A 27,449-nucleotide genomic window follows, 5' to 3' on the forward strand; every position below is an offset into this window, starting at 1 on the left:
TAGTTTTGTTCAGTGCACAGTCATTAAAAGTTAGTTTAGAATCAATTTCAGCTCCCAAGTATTTATAGGTTGAGACCCTCTCCACTAATTCACCATTGACCTTAGAGAAAAGAACTATTATTCTGTTTTTGCTAAAATCTATGACCATCTCTTCACATTGATTTCAAGAAAATGATCAGAACACCACAGAGTGAAACCCTGTAATTCCCTCTGAAATCCACTCACAGAAGAAATACTTTAAAAAACCAACCAGTGCTGTGTCGTCAGCATATTTAAAATAGGTGTAGGCTGAAGAAGAAGCTTGACAGTTATTGATGTATAATGTGTATAGGATGGGTGACAGAACACATCTTTGTGGTGCCCCTGTATATTTATAATTTTTGTGGATGATATAAATGACTACAGTCCGTCAAGAAGTCATAGATCCATAAAATCAATTGGGGATTTACTCCCAAATGCACCAATTTTCTCACCAGCAGGTGGGGTTGGATCGTATTGAAAGCGCTACTGAAGTCAATGAACACAATCTTGACCAGGTTCTCAGCATGCTCAAGGTGCTCATGAGTGCTGTTAATCAAGGATAGCGCATCCTCAACACCTCTCTCTGCACGATAGGCAAATTGATTCGGGTCTTAAAGAGGTGAAACCTCATGGAGAAGTTGTTTTAAAATGATTTTTTCGAAACATTTCATAAGTGCAGAGGTAAGGGCAACAGGGCGCAGATCATTGAGTTCCTTAGGTCTATTGTTTTTAGGCACAGGCACTATTAGGGATTGTTTCCATAAACCGGGAACGACACCTGTATCTAGTGACAGCTGGAACAACCTATGAAAGGGCGGTGCCAACTGATCAGCACACACCTTTAGTGTCCTGCAGCTGATACCAGCAGGTCCACAAGTAATATTTAATTAGGAGATTAGTAATAAGTAATTAAGTAATAAGTAATCTCTGTGATCGTTGCCATCAGGACCCTGCTGATTTATTACATATGTTTTGGTTATGTCCATCCTTAACTTCTTTTTGGCTATCATATTAGTGACAAAGAGACAGATTGAGCCTTGCCCTTTGGTTGCACTTTTTGGACTTTCTCCCAATGTCACTGGCTTGTCTGGAAATGCTGCATAGGCTTTTGCCTTCTCAACATTATTAGCTAGACGGCGCATTCTTCTGCTATGGAAACACAGTCTCCCTCCATCTTTTGATGACTGGCTGAGAGATGTTATGAGCTTCATATCTTTTTTCACTATTCTCCTGTATATGTATCCTGGTATTATTCTAAAAGTTCAATAAACAGATTTAAAAATATAACATTTTTTGAAGAAATTTAAGGGAAATTAAGAATTTATTAGCAAGTAGCAACTATAATTCATGGTAAATTAATGCAATTGAAATACTTACAAATAATAATTAAGTGTGCTTGCTGAAAGCAGCACACTTACTGTTCTTCTTAAGTTTTCTTCTTCTTATTATTATTATTATTCCCGGGAGAAAAAATTTGGCCAGCTCCTGCGCCTAGGCCCTTTGAGACAGAGACACCGTTCCAACTTTAAATCGTTCGGTCAGTACCGGTGTAAGTTGCTCGCGAAGATGACATCACGAGTCCATGTCGTTTGTCCGCCACAGTGGATTGAACAGAAAACGAAAATAAAGTTTCACAGGTCACAAATTTGGTCCGAACTTCACGAAACTAGACGTACATGATCTTTGGACCAAGCCTCACAAAAGTTACTAGAAGGATTTTTGATTTTCGGAAGCGTTTGCCCGTCACAGCCAAACGAAATCAGCGGCGTAGTCGCCAAAACAGGAAGTAGTTCATATCTCAGGAACGCTGTCACGTATCGAAACCAAACTTTGTACATTAACTCGAGACTCCAATGTGAGGATGTACAAGATAAAAAAATAAAAAAAAAAGTTACAAAATTTTACATTATTTGGCAACCCCCCCCCCCCAGCTATTTGGCCAGCTCCTGCGCCTAGGCCCTTTGAGACAGAGACACCGTTCCAACTTTAAAACGTCCGGTCAGTACCGGTGTAAGTTGCTCGCGAAGATGACATCACGAGTCCATGTCGTTTGTCCGCAATATTGGATTGAACGGAAGCGTTTGCCCGTCACAGCCAAACGAAATCAGCGGCGTAGTTGCCAAACAGGAAGTCGTCCATATCTCAGGAACTCTGTCACGTATCGAAACCAAACTTTATACATGAACTCGGAACTCCAATGTGAGGAAGCACAAGATCTGAATTTAATTTTTTTTTTTTTTATTTCAGGCTAATAGACAAACCCATTTACCTATGTCTATGCAAGAGTTTCCTCACATTTTTAATGTTAATGCATTTAGACAGTAGGTGGCACTGTTGTATTACATTTCACAGAGCTGCCAAGTCAGTGTATAGACTGTATTCGTTTTTACTAGGTTTGTCTTAATAAATGCAGGCATGAATTTCGTTTTTTGCATTGGTCTAATTTAATCATCATCTGTATTTATTAATATATACAGATTTGTATGCTTGAATTGTGCATTTCCAGTTCTCAAAGCAGTTAATAACAAAAAAACAAAACAACACTTTATACAAAATACATCATGCTCTTCTTCGCTAACAGAACAAACAATTCATTGTCTGTGGCTGGGAAATATGCTGCGCATAACAATAGAAAACAAGGAGAAACGCGCAGTCACATGCTCAAACAATCAACAACGTCGCTCTAGAGGTGCGTTGTGGACTGCGAAGTGGACTTCACAGGGTATTCCGCCATCTTAAGTGAGATTCTAATCCAAAGGGAGCGAACTAGATGTTCAGTTCGAAGGGCACTGCGCACGGCATAGGGAATAAGGGAACATCGATACATCACTTCACAGGAAGTGGAGAGCGATGATCACGCAACTGTCATTTCGCGCACCACGTCATCACCAGTCAGAACGGTCATAACTAACGATGGAGGAGTTTACGTATGTGTGTAAGTATTCATACATTTCGCCATTGTTATACAAATGACAGTATTTTAACGGTTATTGTTGTGAATATTACATATACTATTTTTGATGATTATAATTTACCTCAGTGAATGCAGCCAGCTTAGCTAGTTTGTGAAGTAAAGTGATTTTATTTTAGGTAGTTGTAAAATAGTGCAATATAATTGTAAATATATAATATAATAATAAAAATTAAAATATGAATGTAGTCCTATATATATTTATGTTATTTCATAATCTGCGCGACTCCGTCGTTGACTTTCTTTGATGACATTTGCAGGGCGTTTCAAATGAGCGGTTATTGTCAGTGAAGTCCACTTCAACTGATATACCGTGCTCATGGAGTAGGGGAGCAGTGAACACTGCGTATGGACCCTGTCGAATGGAACGCACATTAGATGTGTAAAAACAAGTGGAAAGCGCGAGCGCGCCGCTGTCTCCTTTCCACAAGCGCTTGTTCTCCTGTGGCGTCTGTCGTTGCTATGCAACCGTGAACCGCGCTCTCCATGATGACAAGAGCTGTGTCTGAAATCGCTCCCTATCCACTATATAGTGCACTATTTAGGGTGTCCGCCATTTTGTAGTGGTGTCCGAATTCTGAGTGAACGACATCATTCCCTCCATTCTTCACTACTTTTACCCACAATCCTCTCTGAATTCGAGTGTACATACGATGTACACTTGCTGAGACACTACTATTTCTCACAATCCAACATGATAAGGCGATAGAGCGCGAATGAAAAATAAACAAAAATGTCACCATGGCAACGGTGCACGTGAGTTAGAAAACAATCATTTATAAGACCAGATGCCTGGTTATTTATTTATATATACCGTTATATCTATATTTGAATAAAAAAATGTGTTGTGTAGTGTTTTGTTCTCTTTTATTTTCACATATAAATGTAAAAAGTAAATAAATATGACAAGCAAGTGTTTTTATTATCTTTTTTAAAAAGCAAATAACGCAATAAACGTGAAAAACATACAATTTACATATTTTTTCTCGCATACTCGCATTTTTTCTCGCATCTCGCATCTATCCACTACCTAACGTTAGTGCACTGCACCCGAGCAAGCACACTTTGCAGTTCCTCCGGAAATGCATTTTTCTAGTTTATTTTGAAATGTGCACACATTCACTGTTATTTGTATGACTGTTAATGTTTCTTGTCTAAATGTAAATTATATATTTTCAATTCAAAATAAAGTAATAAAAATAAAGTAATTTATTCTTAGATTCTTTTGGGAAGCACAGCCAAGACCAGTGTGTGATAGTAACGTTTGATTGCCAGACTAATGTGATGTGGACTGTTGCTGTATGTCTTTGTAGATTGTCTTGCTGTATGGTGACAGAGGAAGGCTGTGGTTATGTGTCTTCAGCTCTGAGTTCAAACCCCTCACACCTGAGAGAGCTGGATCTGAGCTACAATCACCCAGGAGATTCAGGAGTCAAGCTGCTCACTGATAAACTGGAGCATCCAAACTACAGACTGGATAAACTCAAGTATGTAGAGCATGAAGAGTTGATTAAACAACTCCAAAAACAGCATTTCAATCTTCACTTATTACTCACATTACTACATGTACAAAAGTTCTTATTGAGAATTTAAAGAGGATTAGCTCTAGTTATGCTACGAGCTGTTGAATGCTTCATTCTGATTGGCTGACGAACATTATAAGGTGTGCAATTATTTACAGTAAACGCACAGGTAAAGTATTTCTACGCAGGTCTTTACTGCATTACAGTTCCATATCACTTTGCAAAATGATTTCAGTTATTTCAGAGGTCCTGACAGCCTACAACAGCTAAACAACCAAAACCCACAAAGACAAAGAAAATATAACAAACAACAGGATATTAATCCCAAACTATTTCCATGATTTTCCTACAAAAATAAATTATTCACTTTATTATTCACGTATAAAATACGATGGTAAAGCCATCAGGGCCAGGCGATTTGCCATTCTGAAGTGAATGAATTGCCTCTTGTACTGCCTGTCCAAATCATTTGTGGAGCCATCGTTAACACAGGGGAATATTAGTTGATCAAAATGTTTGGGCCATTCCACAATTTTGAGTAACATTCTGAGGAATAATGATTAGAATAGTATTTTGAAATTAATTGGGTCGGAAACTTCCACCGTTAGATTTAATTTTAGGGACCAGTTTAGATGCACAGACTGAGATTGAAAAAGCAAGTGATTTGCCAGCTTTTTCACCAAAAAAAAAAAAAAAAATGCTGTCTAACACCCAACAATTGCTTTTCAACTTTGTAAGTTAGAAGTAAGCTATAATTTGAATGAAATTGGAGACGTTTTTATAAATTGTGGGTGAAGGGGTCAGAGAATATTGGAGGTGCAGTTTAGAAAGTTAAATATTAACTTTTTTGCCATCCTGACATTCTCAGATCTCCTCGACTGACACACATGAAATTATTAGTCCATGGATATAAGCTTTGAATGCCTCCCACAGTGTGATGCTGCTAATAGAAATATTGTAATTTATTTCAATATATATATTTAAATGAGATGTGAGGAAATATTTGAAGTTGTTATCAGAAAGTAAATGTGAACTAAATCTCCATTGTTTAGAATAAGTTCTGGCTTGTGTAAACCTTAAATCCAAAGAAGGGCATGATTGGAGATGATGGTGCATTCAAGTCCTCCTGGGAAGTTCGTGTTTACGACGGCACTGCGTTCAAGTCACTTTCCTCGGAGTAAAATGGCAGTGTACTTTCTCTAATCAATTACACAAAAATACAGCTAGGTTCTTAAACTCTATTTCTAGTTTTTTATGTTTTTAATTATAATTTATGAAGCCACTGCAAACTTTGTCGTTACATATTACATTGTTATATTATAATGCCATCATATACTGTGCAGGCAATTAGCTTACTTCGCTGTGAATAGAAAAGTCTGACAATATCACTGCTGAATACCTTTAAGTATTGTGGTATTCCACCATGTTTCTCACTGACACGACCACAACTCATAAATATCAGGGCTTAAAGAAAATCCCGAACTTCCCACTCATATTAACGATATTGTGCTGGCGTTCATGTGTGTTCAACTCTTAAATACGATCTTTACAAGATGACTTGAACGCACCATGACTATACTATGATTGTCGCAGGAATTGACAGTGTATCATTCTATCATCCAAAAGAAAAGAAATCAATCCTGTCACTGTGTGTTTTGTAGTGTGGATCATGGAGGAGAGATCAGGATTACAGCAGGACTACGAAAATGTACGTCTACACACACACACACACACACACACACACACACACACACACACAAACACACACTCTCTATATAAATAATGAACAGGATTACTGTGTGATTGTGTGTGTTGAACACATGCTCTCTTTCTCTTTCTCTCTCTCTCTCTCTCGCTCTCTCACACACACACACACACACACACACACACACACACACACACTATATATAAACAGTGAACAGGATTACTGTGTGATTGTGTGTGTTGAACACATGCTCTCTCTCTCTCTCTCACTCACACACACACACACACACACACACACACACACACACTCTCTCTCTATAAACAGTGAACAGGATTACTGTGTGATTGTGTGTGTTGAACACATGCTCTCTCTCTCTCTCTCTCTCTCTCTCTCACACACACACACACAAACACACACACACTCTCTCTCTCTCTATATATATATTTAAATATATATAAACAGTGAACAGGATTACTGTGTGATTGTGTGTTGAATACATGCTCTCTCTCTCTCTCTCTCTCTCTGTCTCTCACACACACACACACACACACACACACACACACACACACATACTGGTTTCCATGCTGAATGGGGACCAACTTTATGATCATCACTTGTGGGGACCACCCTTTCTAAAGGTTCTAGAGGTATGAAAAAAATTAGGGATACTTACCATAGCTTTGATAACTTATACACGCCTTCAGATATCTGAATTGATGAAGTAATGATTTGACCATGCGTTATGGGGACTTTTGAAAAATCGAGTTGACATGTCTTATAGGGACCAACTTTGCATAATATTTGCATAATTCACACAACCTCCCATTAGATTTGTGGGGACCTAATTTGCATAATTCACACAACCTCCTATTTGATTTGTGGGGACTTAATTTGCATAATTCACACAACTTCCCCTTTTGATTTGTGGGGACCTAGATAGAACAAGAAATATATTACTAATGACAAATAATAGGCATTTATACGAAGTAATTCCTCAGATTGCATTTGTCCATTTGCCCTTAAAAAAAATGGGTTCAATCTACAACCAAGCTTCACTCTTGCATAGAACACCTATGGCCAGTTTCACAGACCAGCCTTAAGATAGTCTCAGACTAAAGTGTGTGTTTAAGCCGTTTTAACTGAAAGCACATCTTAAATTAAGTCCTTTGTGTCCAAGTGCCATTGTTTTGTCTCAAGATGCACACCAGTAATGCTTATTTCTAAGACACGTTTATAAAAGCTACTTAAATGTCCTAACTGAACTAAAGGCCTAATCCTGGTTTAATCTAAATCCTGTCTGTGAAACCAGGCCCTAGTGTTGTGCTTGTAATCATCTCCTCAACATGCAGAATATTTGTTTGGATCGATTGATTGTTCTTACAATTGATTGGAATATTAGTGTGATTGAAGTGGATTATATGTGAATGGAGAACTTTTTCACTGCAACAAAGGACTGCATGCAAGTAATGAATTATTGTCTGGATATTTTCCAACCCATTTCATACCCACAGGTCAAACATTTAAACCTTTCCACTTCAAACTATTCTTTCTATAATTGTAATTTTTTCGGCCAACCTCCCAGCATCAGCTGCTACTCATTCACCTGATACTTATAAAAAATAAAACAAAATCTACTACTAATTGAGCTTCAACACATTTATTCACTACTAATAAATGTAAAACTTTACGGTCTTCAAATCCCGGTTCTTCAGTGCTTCTGGTTCAGCTTTTAAACATTTGTCACAGTCGCTCTTTGCTTGTACAATGAACGATGTGATGAATGTGATGAATCGCTTCATGTGCCTTTCCACCGCCTGCACCTCTGTCTGCTGCCAGGGTGTCTTCTGGGTACTTTTACCTAAAAGTGGACAGAAAAAACAATTGAAATGATAAAGTGTGTGCTGGAATTCCAATCCGAAGTTCTGAATCCTATTATCAGTATTTATTAGGTCTGGTTATTACAGTTTTTCTCAGTCGCTTTGGTGCATTTCTCACATCACTATTTACATTTGCACAACAGTTAAAGCAGTTCTCAGAACAATTAGTACAAACTGCAAAACCTAGTTGATAACCTGCAAAAGCGTATCACTTGCTCAAAATGGATAGCTCATTCCTCAAAAGCAAGTATTCATGTCAATGAAAGTGTCAGTGTCATCAAGATGAAAAGTCCTGACACCATTGTTTATGAACAAGATAGTCAAATGGCTTGGTTATGTTTTCATTATGGCAGTTTATTCTGTAAATGTTTTCCATTGCAAAAAAGTCAGATCTTGGTAACACTACCTGTACATGCTCAAGATAGCACTATATACTATTTGAACAGCCATTTGAAAAATACAGTAAAGTTACACATTACTGTATTTAGTGAGGTAACAGAGTACAAGACACTGAATATGTATGTTTCACATTTTTACTGCATATGCTCTTTGCAATTCTAATTTGTTCACAGCATTGTGCAAATGAAATAAATACAGCTATGCATAGAGCTATGCACAACTGTAAACAATATTGCAGTACATATTGGAACTGAACATACAACATACAGTACATAGTACTGTAATCATTCATGCACATCCAGATGTTCCTCATCAGTGAAAGCTGAGATTCACCTGAGAGAAATTATTCAATTTAGGAGGCATTTTCAGAAAAATAATAATAATAATAATAATAATAATTTAAAAAAAAGTGTAAAATTTGCTTGACAGATTTTGATAACTAGTTCAACATTTTTGTATGTAATGACTCAAGCAATGAAATGAGGACTATTAGTTTTATATGGAATGACTATTCAGCATTCACAAGTATAGTTAATTTTGACTGACATGACATAAGCAAATGATAATGTTATAAAACAGCAGAGAGTTGTATGAAAGCAATAGATGCATGTCCAAAAGCATTTGCAGTTTGTTGGAAGGAATGAGAAACTGCTACTATGATGTGCACAAATGACTAAATGTTGTGGAGGTTGAACTAACTGTTGTGCAAATGTAAATAGTGATGTGAGAAATGCACCAAAGCGACTATTATTATTATTATTATTTATTAGGTCTTTTATTATTATTATTTATTAGGTCTTTTATTAGTCGGTTAGTCGCAGGACATACAGGCGCCGGCGCGATCATTTAACTTTCAATACTCTTATCTGTATGAATAAAAGGACAGAGTAATGCAAACTGTAAAGGTTCAACTCTTATTTCTGTAAACTCACAATAACTACAAAATGTTGTGCTTTGTAAAATGAAAACAATCAGGATGTGCTTTCTGCTGTCTCAGTGAACTTGAGCATCACAGAAATGAGCCGAAACTCAGCGTATACTCGCCTCACACCAGGGTGGGAATTATACCGCGGCCACGGCCGCCGTTGCCCTACACTTTGGCCTTCATGCCCCGTGAAAAAAAAATCATCGTACGGCCACAGTGGCCTGTGTGCCCTGGCCCTGTCCAAGTTCCATGTATAAAGCAGAGCATGTGAGCGGAGTGGAGCGGGAGCGAGCGGGGAGCGCGAGCGGGCGGATCTTGGACAGAGCGCAGAGCGGCAATTTCAAAAGGACAGAGCGTCACCCTATTTCCCGCTCCAGTTTCGCTCCGCTCACACCACGAGTCTGAAGCATGCTTAGTCAAGCCTGACCCTGAATCCATCTGTCTTGCACAGTCATCAACAGTAGACTATTTTCAGTCAAAACTCAGCTCAATAATGGAGTTCAAAAACCATTATGTAGCCTACTATTAATAAGTCGCTCCGGAGTATAAATCGCAACAGTCAAAAAATGCGCCATGAAGAAGAAAAAACACATACAGTATAGGCCTAGCCTAAGTCGCACTGGACTATAAGTCGCATTTATTTTGAAATTTATTTCACAAAAAAAAAAAAACACAATGTTACAGACAAGTATAGCCTACTTGCCTCACAGACCTGAGACATATATATAAAGCTTGAAATGTCTACTTTTAAACAGAACAATTCAAAACGAAAGAAAACAGACTTCTCTCTTATGTAATCCGTATGAAATGTGCAATTCTCTCTGGCGCGTTCACTACTGCGAAGATCGCGAGTCAGCATCTTTCCAGCCGACACAGACATAAAAAAAAAAAAAAACTGGTTTATTAGTAAACAATTAAAATGTCTCCTGCTATATTTTACATATTCATAATCATTAATTTTGCCGGTTCGTTGTGACAGCTTTTAGGTGCTTTATTGGCAGCAGCGCCACCCTTACATCGCATCAGCACCGAAAACATAGAGATTCTTTTCTTTTGGGGGCATTTTGTTTGTGTTCAGACTTTCTCAGTTGTTTTTAGGCGCGATGTTAGAGGATGCTGCTAATAAAGTTGCTAGTAGGCCCACACATTGGATTCACGTTTATTATTATAGGCAAAAAAAAATACCCCAGGTTTTATGCCGTTCGTATCATTTTATTTTGTTGTATTTATCCGCCACACCTTTAAGGCCGGTCCGTGAAAATATTGTCTGATATTAAACCGATCTGTGGCGCAAAAAAGCTTGGGGACCGCTACAAGTGATATACATGTAGATTTTTTTCCTTTTTTGGAGCGAGCGGGGGGCGATTTGAGTGGAGCGCGAAGCAAACTGCGTTGAGCGCTGAGCAATAATGATTGTGAGGGTGTATACCTTCTGGATGGAATGGTTCTCTCTCTCACACTCACATGATATAGAGGACTGAATGAATATTTTGAATGCTTTTATTGGCATTTGTGTTGTTTCTGAATGCTTTTATTGGCATTTATGTTGTTTCTATTGTTGTGTGAGGGTGTATACCTTCTGGATGTAATGGCGCTCTCTCTCTCTCTCTCATTAAAAAAATGTTTTTTTTTATTAAAAAAGTCATAATCCAGGTCTTATTCCAAATTAGGATGTTATGGTATCAATCTGAATGGGAAAACCATCGAATTGTACTCAATGGCCTTTGTGCCCTGTCATATGGCCTTGGTGCCCCTAAAAAAAAAAGAAAAGGTGGAGGCCAAATGGCCTTGCCCCTAAAATTACATAATTCCCACCCTGCCTCACACACACACACACGTGAGAAATATATCTATAGAAAGCTTGAAATGTCTGCTTTTAAACGAATCAATTCAAGTGGAAAATAAATACTCAGATTATGTAATCCGTATGAAATGCGAGTCACTGCGGAGATGACGAGTCTGTATCATCAACTTAATCTCTGCAGCCGAGAATATCAATAAATTATTACAATGTTTGTTTAGACAGTCTCCTTCTGACACAAGACACACTTAATCATTATTTTTGCCGGTGCGCTGCGGAACTTTAAGTGTGCGCTTGATCGCTAATTAGGCTATGTATTATATAGGCAATTAAAGGCTCATTATTATGAGTTATGGCTTATTAATATAAAAATGCGATTAGTTGACTAATAGCTTAATGAACGACTACTAGTCGACTAGAAAAAAAAAAACTTTAGTCGAGGGCAGCCCTAGTATTTATGTCAGCATCTATATTGCAAGAGAAATTAATTTGCACTCTACCTATAAATAGAATTACACTGTCAATCAAACAGTGATTTTTACATTCAGTCACTTGGCCTGAAATGATCATTGGAGAAAAGGAAAATATATTAGGATCAATGTCTTGGCTGCAAGTTATTTTTATGCATCCATCCACTCAAACTGCTCCAGGGGTTAGGCTAGTTATTACTGATTCGGTGTTTTCATTTTTAGAACAGCTACAGTTCCTACTAGTGCCACAAAACACCTCGTAGATTCTAGCATCAACCAAGTAACCCTCTAAACAACTACAGATGGGTTCCTGAGCAACATGACTGTCAATCTCCCTCGGACTGGGGCTCCATGCAAGATCTCACCTCGTGGGGTCTCAATGATCCTAAGAAAGGTGAGAAATCAGCCCAGAACTACACGGGAGGAGCTGGTCAATGACCTAAAAAGAGCTGGGACCACCGTTTCCAAGGTTACTGTTGGTAATACACTAAGACGTCATGGTTTGAAATCATGCATGGCACGGAAGGTTCCCCTGCTTAAACCAGCACATGTCAAGGCCCGTCTTAAGTTTGCCAATGACCATTTGGATGATCCAGAGGAGTCATGGGAGAAAGTCATGTGATCAGATGAGACCAAAATAGAACTTTTTGGTCATAATTCCACTAAACGTGTTTGGAGGAAGAAGAATGATGAGTACCATCCCAAGAACACCATCCCTACTGTGAAGCATGGGGGTGGTAGCATCATGCTTTGGGGGTGTTTTTCTGCACATGGGACAGAGCGACTGCACTGTATTAAGGAGAGGATGACTGGGGCCATGTATTGCGAGATTTTGGGGAACAACCTCCTTCCCTCAGTTATGTAGTCAAATGATATGTAGATGAGGATCTGCATAGTAAAACTAGGCGTCGTAAGCTCCACATATGGTTATTTCGGGTGGAGATGCATGTACGCACAATCTTCCGCTGACTGGGATTTATAAAGTGAATTCTGCGCAGGTTCTGGCGTACGCACGGTTTTATAAGTCTGAATATTTTTTTGCGTACGCCATTTTTGGCTTTCGGGCGCACGTACACTTTTAGTAAGGTTCCTACGCACAGTTTTATAAATGAGGCTCCCGGTCTGAGATCTGGGTGTTAAAGTGCTCCTAAAGGGTCTAATTTAGTCTAAGAAATGTGTAAAGAGTTCACCTTTGGAAGAAGGCCTCACAGCACTGGCTCCTGTAGGCATCTCTTCATCTGATGGTGGTCTGGGTCTCTTGGGTGGTGGCGGCATGTCATTCCTCTTGGTAGGAGGAAGTGCCACCTCTGCTGATGGTTCTATGGAAAATAATCAAAGTTCAACATTTTCAGAAAGATACAATTTAAATGTACTATAGAATGCTGACAATACACTGTTATTTGTCACACTTATGCACTAATTATTTAAAATCATTAAAGTACAATAAACCCTAAACCTGTGCAATTGTTCATTATTGCAAGTATAATTGAACTACATCTTTCCAGCAGACATTTAATCAAATATAAGTGCAAGTAAATTGAGTATAACCATTTTATTTCATGTCTTAATCATCTGACATGATTCGTTTTGTGCCATGACACAACCAACACGAGAAGAGAGCAGATCAGCTAGTGTTTTATGAAAAATGAAAAATGTACAAGTTTCTCCTATGAAATATATTTTTTATGGTAGTAAACTCACAAAAAAATATTCACTCCAGAATGAATGTTTAGTGTAATTTAGTTGAAGAATAGCTTGGAGGCATTTGATTCATTACACAATGAGCCGTTTCGTCAAAAAAAAAAACATTTGTTCAGCATACTGAAGCATCTTCTTTAATGTTGGCTATGATGTTAGAACAATATTTTTGTCTGTCAGGTCTTCACAAGTTACGTGACTGAAAATTATGAATAACTGCAAAATGTAGTAGTGTATTTTGACAGTAATACAAACCGTCAACAGTAGATGAACAGTGTCCCTCTTGTATGCTCCCGTCTTCCTCATCACAGTCAATAACGTTTCTGTGGAAGTTCAAAGTACAGCTTAACAATGGTATATAATGGATCGTAAACACCTGGTATACGAATAGATGGTAGGGGTGTAACGGTTCACAAAATTTACGTTTCAGTTCAATACGATACACTTGTCACGGTTCGGTACGTTTTTGATACAGCAAAAAGAAAAAAAATGCCAGAGTAATTTCCTTGATTTAATTTTTTTATTCTTTTTTTTATTAAAACTAACATCATAAAGTATGATTTTTTTTTACTTTGAGCAATTCTGGAGCTATAATTGACTCTTCTTAGGAGCATATAAAACAAAACGCTCCTTGGAAAAAGTGAAATGTAATATTGTAGTAGTTATAAACAAAGGTTTATTTTAGTTCAGATTAACATTTGAGGGCAGCAATTGTATTTACAATGTCAAGTCAAGTCATCTTCATTTATATAGCGCTTTTAACAATGTAGATTGTCTCAAAGCAGCTTTACAGAGATAAGCTTATAATTTAAGGTAACAGAGATTGTTTCGGCTTTACAGCAGAGTTAAGTTATTTCCATCTAAAGTTAGTTTTGATTGATTTGCTTCCGTCGCAACGATCAAGCAATGTAGCCGCTAAGACGACACCATTCCCTCTACACAGACTTTAAACGCGAACCTGTGAGAAACGCTGATGGCGTTCACATGCGCATTTAGAATGGGTTCTATAGTTATGTGCGTTTGAATATACGCAGGTTAGGAATTCCCTATAAGCCAAGCCTAAACAAAGTACTTGTCTTTCCTTATAAATTTTGATAAATAATTTTATTTTATTTTGTTGCTTTGGGGTAGGAACGCGAAACGAACAACGCCTTTCCCGACAACGCCTTATCTGTAGAGTGGTAGTGGGATCCTCCATAGGGAGAGACTAGTTGGCACTTCAGCACTGCGTTGTCATCGGTCCAGGCGAAAGTCATTCGTCAGATCTGGATACGGCCTGGATCCGGCAGGCTGCAGGAAAACCTCGGGATAAACACAGACACTAAAATTAGCGTAGATGCCATTCTTCTCATGATGTAACGAGTACATCAGGATTTTTGGGAAGTGTTCCCGGTTCCGGCTGACCTAATATATGCAGCCTAACATTAAATTATAGAAGTCTATAATGTATTATGTGAAAGCTAGGTCAAAGAGATGTGTCTTTAGTCTAGCTTTGAACTGACAGAGTGTGTCTGCTTCCCGGACAATGGTAGGAAGACTGTTCCAGAGTTTTGGTGCTAAATAGGAAAAGGATCTACCGCCAGCAGTCGATTTTGATATTCTAGGTATTAGTAACTGGCCGGAATTTTGAGATCGCAATAGACGTGACGGACTATAATGCGTTAAGAGCTCGCTCAAGTACTGCGGAGCTAAACCATTTAGTGCTTTGTAAGTGATCAGCAATATTTTAAAATTTATGCGATGTTTAATAGGGAGCCAATGCAGTTTTGACAGAACCGGGCTAATATGGTCATACTTCCTGGTTCTAGTAAGAACTCGAGCTGCTGCGTTTTGGACCAGCTGTAGTTTGTTTATTAAGCGTGCAGGACAACCACCCAGTAGAGCATTACAATAATCTAGCCTTGAGGTCATGAACGCATGAACTAATTGTTCCGCATTTGTCAATGAGAGCATATGGTGTAATTTAGATATATTTTTAAATGGAAAAATGCAGTTTTACAGATACTAGACACGTGACTTTCAAATGAAAGATTGGTATCAAAGAGCACACCCAGGTTCCTAACCGACGACGAAGACTTAACAGAGCAGCCATCAAGTGTTAGACAGTATTCTAGGTTATTACGTGAGGAAGTTTTTTGTCCAATAATTAGAAACTCTGTTTTTTCAGAATTTAGAAGTAGGAAATTACGAGTCATCCAATTTTTTTATATCCGCTATGCATTCCGTTCATTTTGTGAATTGATAAGTTTCGTTAGGTTTTGAAGAAATATAGAGCTGAGTATCATCGGCATAACAGTGAAAGCTAATGCCATGTTTCCTAATGATTTCTCCTAATGGTAGCATGTACAGAGTGAACAGCAGCGGTCCTAGTACTGAGCCTTGTGGTACGCCATACTGAACTTGTGATCGATGAGACATCTCATCATTTACTGCTACAAACTGATAACGGTCAGATAAGTATGATTTAAACCATGCTAGTGCATTTCCACTAATGCCAACATAATGTTCTAATCTATTTAAAAGAACGTTGTGGTCAATGGTGTCAAATGCAGCACTAAGATCAAGTAACACTAATAGAGAGATACAACCACGATCGGATGATAAGAGCAAATCATTTGTGACTCTAACGAGAGCTGTCTCGGTACTATGGTACGGTCTAAATCCTGACTGGAAATCCTCGCAGAGATCATTTCTTTCAAGAAAGGAACACAGTTGTGAGGATACTGCCTTTTCTAATATCTTTGACAGAAAAGGTAGATTCGAGATTGGCCTATAATTGACTAATTCTGTAGGATCAAGTTGCGTTTTTTTAACAAGCGGTTTAATCATAGCCAGCTTAAAGGTTTTTGGTACGTATCCTAGAGACAAAGACGAATTAATGATATTAAGAAGAGGATCTATGACCTCTGGAAGTATTTCTTTCAGTAGCTTAGTTGGTATAGGGTCTAACATACATGTTGTAGATTTAGATGATTTAATGAGTTTAGTAAATTCTTCCTCTCCTATATCAACGAATTAATCCAATTTTTCCTCAGGGAGACTACAATGCACTGCCTGATGCGATACTGTAGTAGACGGTTGCATAGTTATCATTTTGTCCCTGATATTATCAATCTTATAAGTGAAGAAGTTCATAAAATCATTACTGCTGTGTTGCTTGGAAACTTCGGTGCTTGAAGCTTTATTTTTCGTTAGTTTAGCCACCGTTTCAAATAAATACCTAGGATTATGTTTATTTTCTTCTAATAGGGTTGAAAAATAAGCAGATCTAGCAGCTTTTAAAGCCTCTCTGTAAGTAATTGAGCTCTCCTTCCATGAAATGCGAAATACCTCTAGTTTTGTTTTCTTCCAGTTGCGCTCCATTTTTCTGGCTGCTCTCTTAAGGGCCTGAGTGTGCTCGTTGTACCACGGCGTTGGACTATTTTCTTTAATCTTCTTTAAGCGCAACGGAGCAACTGTGTCTAAAGTGCTGGAAAAGAGAGAGTTAAACGTTTCTGTTGTAATATCGAGTTTATTTTAATGTCAAAATAGAACCAACGTAATGTTACTTGAAGGCATTATAGCCTACTATTCCTGCCAAACTTCCATGGTTGCAGTTAGTGTTACTACAGTAAATCCATGGTAAATCCATCTGTGGACACCGGATAGTTCATTTATGGCACAATGTTTCTCCTGGTTTCCACGTCAGAGCTGTTTGAACCGTTAATAACGGAGAAATGTGAATGTTTCTCACAAGATCTCTCAGCGATGTTATTACTTCTGTGGCGAATTCAAATGATTTCTTTACTGGATCTCTTATTAGCGCTGTGTAGTAACAGTGTCGTATGATCATGATCAGCTCGCGCTGCACTGGTCCAAACTGATAAACGGTCCGTCAACCACACAATAACGAGCAGTTTCGTTCCGCTTGCATTACGTTTGCCATTTGACGTTGGACAATGTTGTGGTCGCGCCGGCGTCTCTTACATAACGAGAGCGCTTGCCACACGCGACCCGCCTACATTTCAAATAACGAAATTTTGGTCGGCAGGAAAAATGGTCCAACGAACCGTTCGGTTTGAAAATGCGTACCGAACACAGAACCGAAAGCATCGTACCAAACAGTTCAATACGAATACGTGTATCGTTACACCCCTAATAGATGGTAAACAGAAAATCAAACAAAAGTCAAATAAAATACCACACCATCAGGATCTATCCCAATTTCATCCAAGTTCTTGCCATGGAACTCAGCTAATCTTCCTTGCTCAAGAGCCATTAGAACTTTGCTGATCTTGGCAAGTTGCAGGGTCTTCTCAGGGAGTCGATAGAACTCATGATGGATTCTTATGTCGTGTCCAAGAAAGTTTGCCAGCTGGTCCATCTCGGTGTCAGTCATATTCAGCACTGTTGAAAGGGTTGCGGCATGCTTTCGCAGTCTTGTAGATGTCAGTGACTTGGGACACTTTGCGTCACACACCTTTGCAAAGCCACGGAGGCAGTCTGACCCTCGAAAATATGTCATGGCTTCTGGTCTTGCAAACATATAGGAATTGTCTTTCAGAACCCCACAAGCCTCTCTCTGCTTAACAAGGAGTTCTAAGGCACATAGCATTTTTGAAGTCAGAAGAATTGGAACTGGTCGACCACGCTTCCCCCTTGCGATAACCCTTGTGAAGTGTCTGCAGAGATTGTTTTCCACTTCAGAGAGTGCCCAGTCCACATCCTCATGTGGATCAGAAGTGTCTCTTGATAGAAATGCAGACAAAGGCATGCTCGAAACCACTCCTTCCCTGCGCCGGTTAAAGAGAATCATCTGGGCTAGACACACCTTTGCCAGAAAAAAAAAACAATTATTCCTGTCCAGCAAACCTTGCTCACACACACATCTTGATTAAAACCAGCTTCATGAGGACCTTTCACACACAACGTTATATTTCCTTATGGGGACTAGTTTCATCATATTCAACACACAAGTTTGAACTCAAACACTGACTGAAAGTGTGTTGTGGGGACGTCGTGAGTGTCCATTTTAAAGCAACAATTAACCTAGAAAATAAATCCCTGTGAAGGATAAAACTGGCCCTAAATACTCCACTAGCACTAAACTACAGGACACATGTCGTTACACGGTTTAATGTACTAATTTACACCAGATACGCATCAAAATATGCCTAAAAATCACTAAACCATGACAAAGAGAGACAGTAGACCTAAATCTTTAGTGATGAATGTGAACGTACCTGTTGAGGAGAGTTGATCTGAGCAGATTCATCATCCATCTGAGTCTCTGACTGGAGAGAAGGATCAGAAGCACTCGCTGCGCTGGTTTTAATGGCAACGCTGGTTATCTGTAAGAGACAACATTCATAATGACAAGATATTAGAACATGGAAACACAAGAGAGAAATCTGAAGCAGATACCACATGATTTTATAGAAAGAGACAAATCAACTTCATCTAAAACATTTATTCCTGTCCAGTCAACCCCTGTCTGCGCTCACACACATCTGGATAAAACCCGGCTTCATGGGGACCTGTCACACACCTTCATGGGGACCTTTCACACACAACGTTATAGTTCCTTATGGGGACTAGTTTCATCAAATTCAACACATGAGTTTGAACTCAAACACTGACTGAAAGTGTGTTGTGGGGACGTCGTGAGTGTCCATTTTAAAGCAACAATTAACCTAGAAAATAATTCCCTGTGAAGGATAAAACTGGCCCTAAATACTCCACTAGCACTAAACTACAGGACACATGTCGTTACACGGTTTAATGTACTAATTTACACCAGATACGCATCAAAATATGCCTAAAAATCACTAAACCATGACAAAGAGAGACAGTAGACCTAAATCTTTAGTGATGAATGTGAACGTACCTGTTGAGGAGAGTTGATCTGAGCAGATTCATCATCCATCTGAGTCTCTGACTGGAGAGAAGGATCAGAAGCACTCGCTGCGCTGGTTTTAATGGCAACGCTGGTTATCTGTAAGAGACAACATTCATAATGACAAGATATTAGAACATGGAAACACAAGAGAGAAATCTGAAGCAGATACCACATGATTTCAGAGAAATAGACAAATCAACTTCATCTAAAACATTTATTCCTGTCCAGTCAACCCCTGTCTGCGCTCACACACATCTGGATAAAACCCGGCTTCATGGGGACCTTTCACACACCTTCATGGGGACCTTTCACACACAATGTTATAGTTCCTTATGGGGACTATTTTCATCAAATTCAACACATGAGTTTGAACTCAAACACTGACTGAAAGTGTGTTGTGGGGACGTCGTGAGTGTCCATTTTAAAGCAACAATTAACCTAGAAAATAAATCCCTGTGAAGGATAAAACTGGCCCTAAATACTCCACTAGCACTAAACTACAGGACACATGTCGTTACACGGTTTAATGTACTAATTTACACCAGATACGCATCAAAATATGCCTAAAAATCACTAAACCATGACAAAGAGAGACAGTAGACCTAAATCTTTAGTGATGAATGTGAACGTACCTGTTGAGGAGAGTTGATCTGAGCAGATTCATCATCCATCTGAGTCTCTGACTGGAGAGAAGGATCAGAAGCACTCGCTGCACTGGTTTTAATGGCAACGCTGGTTATCTGTAAGAGACAACATTCATAATGACAAGATATTAGAACATGGAAACACAAGAGAGAAATCTGAAGCAGATACCACATGATTTCAGAGAAATAGACAAATCAACTTCATCTAAAACATTTATTCCTGTCCAGTCAACCCCTGTCTGCGCTCACACACATCTGGATAAAACCCGGCTTCATGGGGACCTTTCACACACCTTCATGGGGACCTTTCACACACAATGTTATAGTTCCTTATGGGGACTATTTTCATCAAATTCAACACATGAGTTTGAACTCAAACACTGACTGAAAGTGTGTTGTGGGGACGTCGTGAGTGTCCATTTTAAAGCAACAATTAACCTAGAAAATAAATCCCTGTGAAGGATAAAACTGGCCCTAAATACTCCACTAGCACTAAACTACAGGACACATGTCGTTACACGGTTTAATGTACTAATTTACACCAGATACGCATCAAAATATGCCTAAAAATCACTAAACCATGACAAAGAGAGACAGTAGACCTAAATCTTTAGTGATGAATGTGAACGTACCTGTTGAGGAGAGTTGATCTGAGCAGATTCATCATCCATCTGAGTCTCTGACTGGAGAGAAGGATCAGAAGCACTCGCTGCGCTGGTTTTAATGGCAACGCTGGTTATCTGTAAGAGACAACATTCATAATGACAAGATATTAGAACATGGAAACACAAGAGAAAAATTTGAAGCAGATACCACATGATTTTATAGAAAGAGACAAATCAACTTCATCTAAAACATTTATTCCTGTCCAGTCAACCCCTGTCTGCGCTCACACACATCTGGATAAAACCCGGCTTCATGGGGACCTTTCACACACCTTCATGGGGACCTTTCACACACAATGTCATAGTTCCTTATGGGGACTAGTTTCATCAAATTCAACACATGAGTTTGAACTCAAACACTGACTGAAAGTGTGTTGTGGGGACGTCGTGAGTGTCCATTTTAAAGCAACAATTAACCTAGAAAATAATTCCCTGTGAAGGATAAAACTGGCCCTAAATACTCCACTAGCACTAAACTACAGGACACATGTCGTTACACGGTTTAATGTACTAATTTACACCAGATACGCATCAAAATATGCCTAAAAATCACTAAACCATGACAAAGAGAGACAGTAGACCTAAATCTTTAGTGATGAATGTGAACGTACCTGTTGAGGAGAGTTGATCTGAGCAGATTCATCATCCATCTGAGTCTCTGACTGGAGAGAAGGATCAGAAGCACTCGCTGCGCTGGTTTTAATGGCAACGCTGGTTATCTGTAAGAGACAACATTCATAATGACAAGATATTAGAACATGGAAACACAAGAGAGAAATCTGAAGCAGATACCACATGATTTCAGAGAAATAGACAAATCAACTTCATCTAAAACATTTATTCCTGTCCAGTCAACCCCTGTCTGCGCTCACACACATCTGGATAAAACCCGGCTTCATGGGGACCTTTCACACACCTTCATGGGGACCTTTCACACACAATGTTATAGTTCCTTATGGGGACTAGTTTCATCAAATTCAACACATGAGTTTGAACTCAAACACTGACTGAAAGTGTGTTGTGGGGACGTCGTGAGTGTCCATTTTAAAGCAACAATTAACCTAGAAAATAATTCCCTGTGAAGGATAAAACTGGCCCTAAATACTCCACTAGCACTAAACTACAGGACACATGTCGTTACACGGTTTAATGTACTAATTTACACCAGATACGCATCAAAATATGCCTAAAAATCACTAAACCATGACAAAGAGAGACAGTAGACCTAAATCTTTAGTGATGAATGTGAACGTACCTGTTGAGGAGAGTTGATCTGAGCAGATTCATCATCCATCTGAGTCTCTGACTGGAGAGAAGGATCAGAAGCACTCGCTGCACTGGTTTTAATGGCAACGCTGGTTATCTGTAAGAGACAACATTCATAATGACAAGATATTAGAACATGGAAACACAAGAGAGAAATCTGAAGCAGATACCACAGGATTTCAGAGAAATAGACAAATCAACTTCATCTAAAACATTTATTCCTGTCCAGTCAACCCCTGTCTGCGCTCACACACATCTGGATAAAACCCGGCTTCATGGGGACCTTTCACACACCTTCATGGGGACCTTTCACACACCACGTTATAGTTCCTTATGGGGACTAGTTTCATCAAATTCAACACACAAGTTTTAACTCAAACACTGACTGAAAGTGTGTTGTGGGGACGTCGTGACTGTCCATTTTAAAGCAACAATTAATCCAGAAAAAAATCCCTGTGAAGGATAAAACTGGCCCTAAATACTCCACTAGCACTAACCTACTGGACACATGTCGTTACACGGTTTAATTTACTAATTTACACCAGATACGCATCAAAATATGCTTAAAAATCACTAAACCATGACAAAGAGAGACAGTAGACCTAAATCTTTAGTGATGAATGTGAACGTACCTGTTGAGGAGAGTTGATCTGAGCAGATTCATCATCCATCTGAGTCTCTGACTGGAGAGAAGGATCAGAAGCACTCGCTGCACTGGTTTTAATGGCAACGCTGGTTATCTGTAAGAGACAACATTCATAATGACAAGATATTAGAACATGGAAACACAAGAGAGAAATCTGAAGCAGATACCACAGGATTTCAGAGAAATAGACAAATCAACTTCATCTAAAACATTTATTCCTGTCCAGTCAACCCCTGTCTGCGCTCACACACATCTGGATAAAACCCGGCTTCATGGGGACCTTTCACACACCTTCATGGGGACCTTTCACACACCACGTTATAGTTCCTTATGGGGACTAGTTTCATCAAATTCAACACACAAGTTTTAACTCAAACACTGACTGAAAGTGTGTTGTGGGGACGTCGTGACTGTCCATTTTAAAGCAACAATTAATCCAGAAAAAAATCCCTGTGAAGGATAAAACTGGCCCTAAATACTCCACTAGCACTAACCTACTGGACACATGTCGTTACACGGTTTAATTTACTAATTTACACCAGATACGCATCAAAATATGCTTAAAAATCACTAAACCATGACAAAGAGAGATAGTAGACCTAAATCTTTAGTGATGAATGTAGGGATGCACCGATCCGATACTCAGTATCGGAATCGGCTCCGATACTGCCATTTTTGGCGGATCGGGTATCGGTCAGACAAGGCCGATCCAAATCCGATATTGTGCGTATACTATTCAGTGTTATTGTTAAGCCCCACAAACATTATAAAGCACCATAAGTTTTCGTGCACAATATTTTAAGTGTTCTGAAGCCATTATACAGTATAATGTGAGATATAAATTAATATTTAAGTGTTAAATTCAAGATCACGTAAACGTTTCCCTCAGCTGCGGCTGTCAATCATTCTTCATTCAGCACTCAAACAGCGCGTCGCGTACGGTTATGACAGAACACACGATGAAACTCTCTCCAAGATGATTCAATGTTACTATTATTATACTTGATCTGTAGATAAAGGTCTATGGTTTCACATAAAACAACTTTATCTTGCTGGACTTTATTGCTGTACCTTAATCATGTTACTTTCCACCGGGTGTCTGTTAGATCACAACAGTAGAGTAAAGTCAGGTACTATTTGTTCTTCACGCGCACAGTAACTGAAATTTAAAAGAAAATGCTGAATAGACTATTGCATAGATAGATACTGTATAATACACTATGCATCATATGTATTTTCTTTGTGCTTTAAACTTTTCAATGCGGACTCGACGCGCTGCGCGCTGTGACTCATGTTGCTTCAAGAGCATCATTCCGCGCTCGGGATGCGCATAAGCGCTGTGGGCCGCACTGTATTGGAGCCTTTCATATCGTAATACAGGGACGCAATGAAAGATTATTAATAGCCGTTCTTGTCCTGTCCTATCTATTATGTTGCTACCTTATTAAACAGCTGTGCTATACATTTAAAAAATGTCTCAATTTTATAGTAGGATATAAAATAATTGCTATTTTTATCTTGTTTTTCATGAATGTATTTTACAACAATACAAAGAGCAATGTGTAAAGTTTTACCAGATTTAGTGTTACACTTATTGTCTCTAATTTGTTCTCCACTAAACATTTTTTTCACAAAATTTCAGATTTTATACAATTAATTGTGCACTCGTGATTTTTCTAGACTAAATTTTATTGCTGAATTATCCACTAATCTAGTTTATAATAGCATTTATGTCAGATTATGATCATATATTTTTTGTTGGTGTTTTTCTTTTTTTTCAGTTCTTATCAGTTTAACACAGAGTAATAGAAATTCTACTTGATTAAAAAAAAACTGCGCTGGTATCGGTACGGATCGGTATCGGCCGATACTCAGAATTTTTGGTATCGGATCGGATCGGTTCTGAAAAAATGGTATCGTTGCATCCCTAGATGAATGTGAACGTACCTGTTGAGGAGAGTTGATCTGAGCAGATTCATCATCCATCTGAGTCTCTGACTGGAGAGAAGGATCAGAAGCACTCGCTGCACTGGTTTTAATGGCAACGCTGGTTATCTGTAAGAGACAACATTCATAATGACAAGATATTAGAACATGGAAACACAAGAGATAAATCTGAAGCAGATACCACATGATTTCAGAATAAAAAAAATAAAAAAATAAAAAAACATTTACAATTAAAACATGTCTTCATTTTACATAGTTAATCTTTAGTTTATTTTTGTGATTACATTTCACCCATAAGTTGCAATAAGGCCATTGCATGCCACACATAACTTGCAGAAAGAAAAGTGGCCTAAGACTGTACCACCTCACTCTTTAAATGTATAAATTTTAGGGGTGGGGTAGAAACACTGACCTAAAACGTAACTTAACTTATCATTTATAGACATAATTAGATTCATAGATTTCTAATAGATTCAAATTATAATCTATTCAACCAACAACTTGCTTAACATGTTGCAACAATGATATATTCTGTACACAGTGTGCTTTGCAACATACTTGTGTTCTCCAAGGGTAGTCTTCTCCTCCATAATCATAGGCAATTTCTTCTCCTTCTTTAATGTCATCCAGGGCAAACAGACAAAGGTGAGGCTTTCCATTGACGTCAGTTTTCTTCATCTTACAATTTGGATATTTGTGGTCATCAATAACGATCCGCCGAAACGATCCATCTTCTCTTGAGGCATCAATACTTAAATATGAAAGCATGAGAAAAGGATGAATACAAGTATTACAATATACCACCCCAAATCAGTGTCTTTTTTTACTATAGTTTAGCACAGGGTTTCTCAAACTCAGTCCTGGAGGGCCACTGTCCTGCACAGTTTAGCTCCAAAACTGATCAAACACACCTAGCTGTGAGTTTCTAGTGATCCTGAAGACATTGATTAGTTTGCTCAGGTGTGTTTGATCAGGGTTGGAGCTAAACTGTGCAGGACAGTGGCCCTGCAGGACTGAGTTTGAGAGACCCTGGTTTAGCATAAGGAATATGGTGCAACTTGACTTCTTACCACCATGTTTTCCCTCGCCAAATGAAATCAAACATAAATGCAGCACAGGATGCGTGGTAACATGTTCTTCTTCTCTGCAGCTCTGCATCATTTATCATATCTCCCCTGTACTCAAAATCACCTTTGCAAAAGGCACCCTTTGTGAATAGACCACGTCCTGCAAAATACAGATTTTTTTTTTTTCACCAAAAATAAAATCTTATAGATAAAGGATGCCAAATACACAAAAAGACATCAATAGTTGGCAGCAGTATGGTTAGGACATGCATATGATGGTAAATATTAAATGATAAATCACACCACCTTACCTTTCACTGGATTGATATACTTCACATCTAATTTGAATGTTTTGTCAGTCTTCGAAACAACATGATGCATGGCATCCTTAAGGGGGCTGATTCGTGGTGGCATTTCAAACTGAGAGAAAAAAAATTGTAATAAATAATAGTGTGAAAATGGGGAGACATGCAGAATTAAACTAGCATGTTCAATAAGTAGATAAGAATGTTATTGTAATGTAACACTGCATTACAATGATATCGTATGTATCAATGTAAGACAAGAAATCAGAACTCAAGGATATCACATTTATTGACTAACTTACTAGCCTTGAGGGCATAAACTCAACATTTTCACTTAGGCTCTAATCTCTCACAAAACCAACATCTATATAATCCCAGGTAGCCTTGACAATTAACTACTTATTTGGCTCTTAACCTAACTACTCTTTTGAACGATCTCGCCATACAAACCCCAGTTTATTTTAAGTTACTGTCATAATTAAAACAAAGTTTATTCATTTAAAGCTACTTACCATTTCAGTGTTTTTATTTTTGCCTAACGTTACTTAATTGCTCTGTTAACGATATCAATACTAAAAGTCAAACACAAGTGTGATATTCCTCCCCCTCACCCTGTCCTGACAAGTAATAAAACATAACATTACCTTTAATTTAAAGTAGAAAATAATCTACTGTCCAGCACGCGAACTAGACAGAAACAGACTTAATAACCCAATTCCTTCATTAGCAATCAATCAGACTAAACACCTGACGACACTTTTCAGTTGAAATGAAGTACTTAACATTACATTGTATGATTTTGTGATCGCTTATTGGAAAAACACAAAAATATGTCAGGCCACACTTAGCCTCAACAATTAGCACTAACTAGCTAGCAGCTAACGTTAGCCCGCTGCCTAATCTAATTAACCTAACTAGTTTCATACATATGTGCTTAACGTACCTTGAGCTTCACTTTTATCCTCTGCAGAAGTTTAGATCCTTAGTTGGCATCTCCAGTAAATAATCTTCTTCTTTGTCTTCCGTGTACAGTATCAATTTAATACTTATATTTTCAAGTTGTTGTTGAATTCCTTCCTTATGAGGACCCGGAAGTGGGCGGTACTCAACCATAATTGGAAAATGTGTGTGTGGAGAAGTGAGTGCATTACCAGCCAAAAATGTTTGGGGGCGCAGCTGAGCACACACTTCACACACTCACACTACCTCATAATCGTGTGTTATGGGCCAATGCTGAAACTCCGCCCAGCACCTTCAGAATAGTTCCTCTATTCAATTCAATGGGTCATCCTTATGGGGACCTGATTTTTGGTCCCCACAACGCAAGAGGTCCCCATTACGTGACTGTGTAAACAGATTCTTGTCCCCACAACGTGATAAATACCAACTCACACACACACACAGTCACACGTTCAATCTCTCTCTCTCTCTCTCTCACACACACACACACACACACACACACTCTGTCTGTCTCTGTCTCTGTCTCTCTCTCTCTCTCTCTCTCTCTCTCACACACACACACACACACACACACACACACACAGTCACACATTCAATCTCTCTCTCTCTCTCTCTCTCTCTCTCTCTCTCTCTCTCTCTCTCTCTCTCACACACACACACACACACACTCTCTCTCTCTCT

The 27,449-nt window shown here is 38.7% G+C and overlaps 2 protein-coding genes across 2 annotated transcripts in view; one reads left to right on the forward strand and one right to left on the reverse strand.

Annotated features, from left to right (window-relative positions):
• LOC307157236 (NACHT, LRR and PYD domains-containing protein 3-like) overlaps positions 1-27,449 on the forward strand; it is a 106,106-nt gene that overhangs the window by 49,320 nt on the left and 29,337 nt on the right. Inside the window, exons 6-7 of the mRNA XM_079869083.1 lie at positions 4,306-4,479; positions 6,177-6,223. Of these exons, the coding sequence (XP_079725209.1) occupies positions 4,306-4,479; positions 6,177-6,223 (221 nt within the window). The remainder of the gene's footprint in view (positions 1-4,305; positions 4,480-6,176; positions 6,224-27,449) is intronic.
• On the reverse strand, positions 7,864-27,190 carry LOC307157247 (uncharacterized protein). Its single transcript, XM_079869110.1, has 16 exons — positions 26,752-27,190; positions 25,815-25,923; positions 25,507-25,663; positions 24,995-25,187; positions 24,437-24,544; positions 22,476-22,583; positions 21,833-21,940; positions 21,189-21,296; positions 20,545-20,652; positions 19,901-20,008; positions 19,257-19,364; positions 18,613-18,720; positions 17,576-18,200; positions 13,646-13,713; positions 12,883-13,011; positions 7,864-8,078 (listed from the first exon to the last, which is right to left on the reverse strand). The coding sequence occupies exons 2-15, from the start codon at positions 25,915-25,917 to the stop codon at positions 12,898-12,900; spliced, it is 2,124 nt and encodes a 707-aa protein (XP_079725236.1). The 5' UTR covers positions 25,918-25,923; positions 26,752-27,190; the 3' UTR covers positions 7,864-8,078; positions 12,883-12,897.

The sequence above is a fragment of the Squalius cephalus genome (genome assembly GCF_949319135.1).
Source record: "Squalius cephalus genome assembly, chromosome: 4".
Classification (NCBI taxonomy): Eukaryota; Metazoa; Chordata; class Actinopteri; order Cypriniformes; family Leuciscidae; genus Squalius; species Squalius cephalus.

Excerpts from the sequence above, each read along its gene's own strand:
- LOC307157247 (XM_079869110.1), bottom strand. The coding sequence starts at position 25,917 with ATGCCACCACGAATCAGCCCCCTTAAGGATGCCATGCATCATGTTGTT. Across the intron at positions 21,941-22,475 it reads AGATCAACTCTCCTCAACAG|ATAACCAGCGTTGCCATTAA; the intron begins GTACGTTCACAT and ends TGTCTCTTACAG. Across the intron at positions 18,721-19,256 it reads AGATCAACTCTCCTCAACAG|ATAACCAGCGTTGCCATTAA; the intron begins GTACGTTCACAT and ends TGTCTCTTACAG.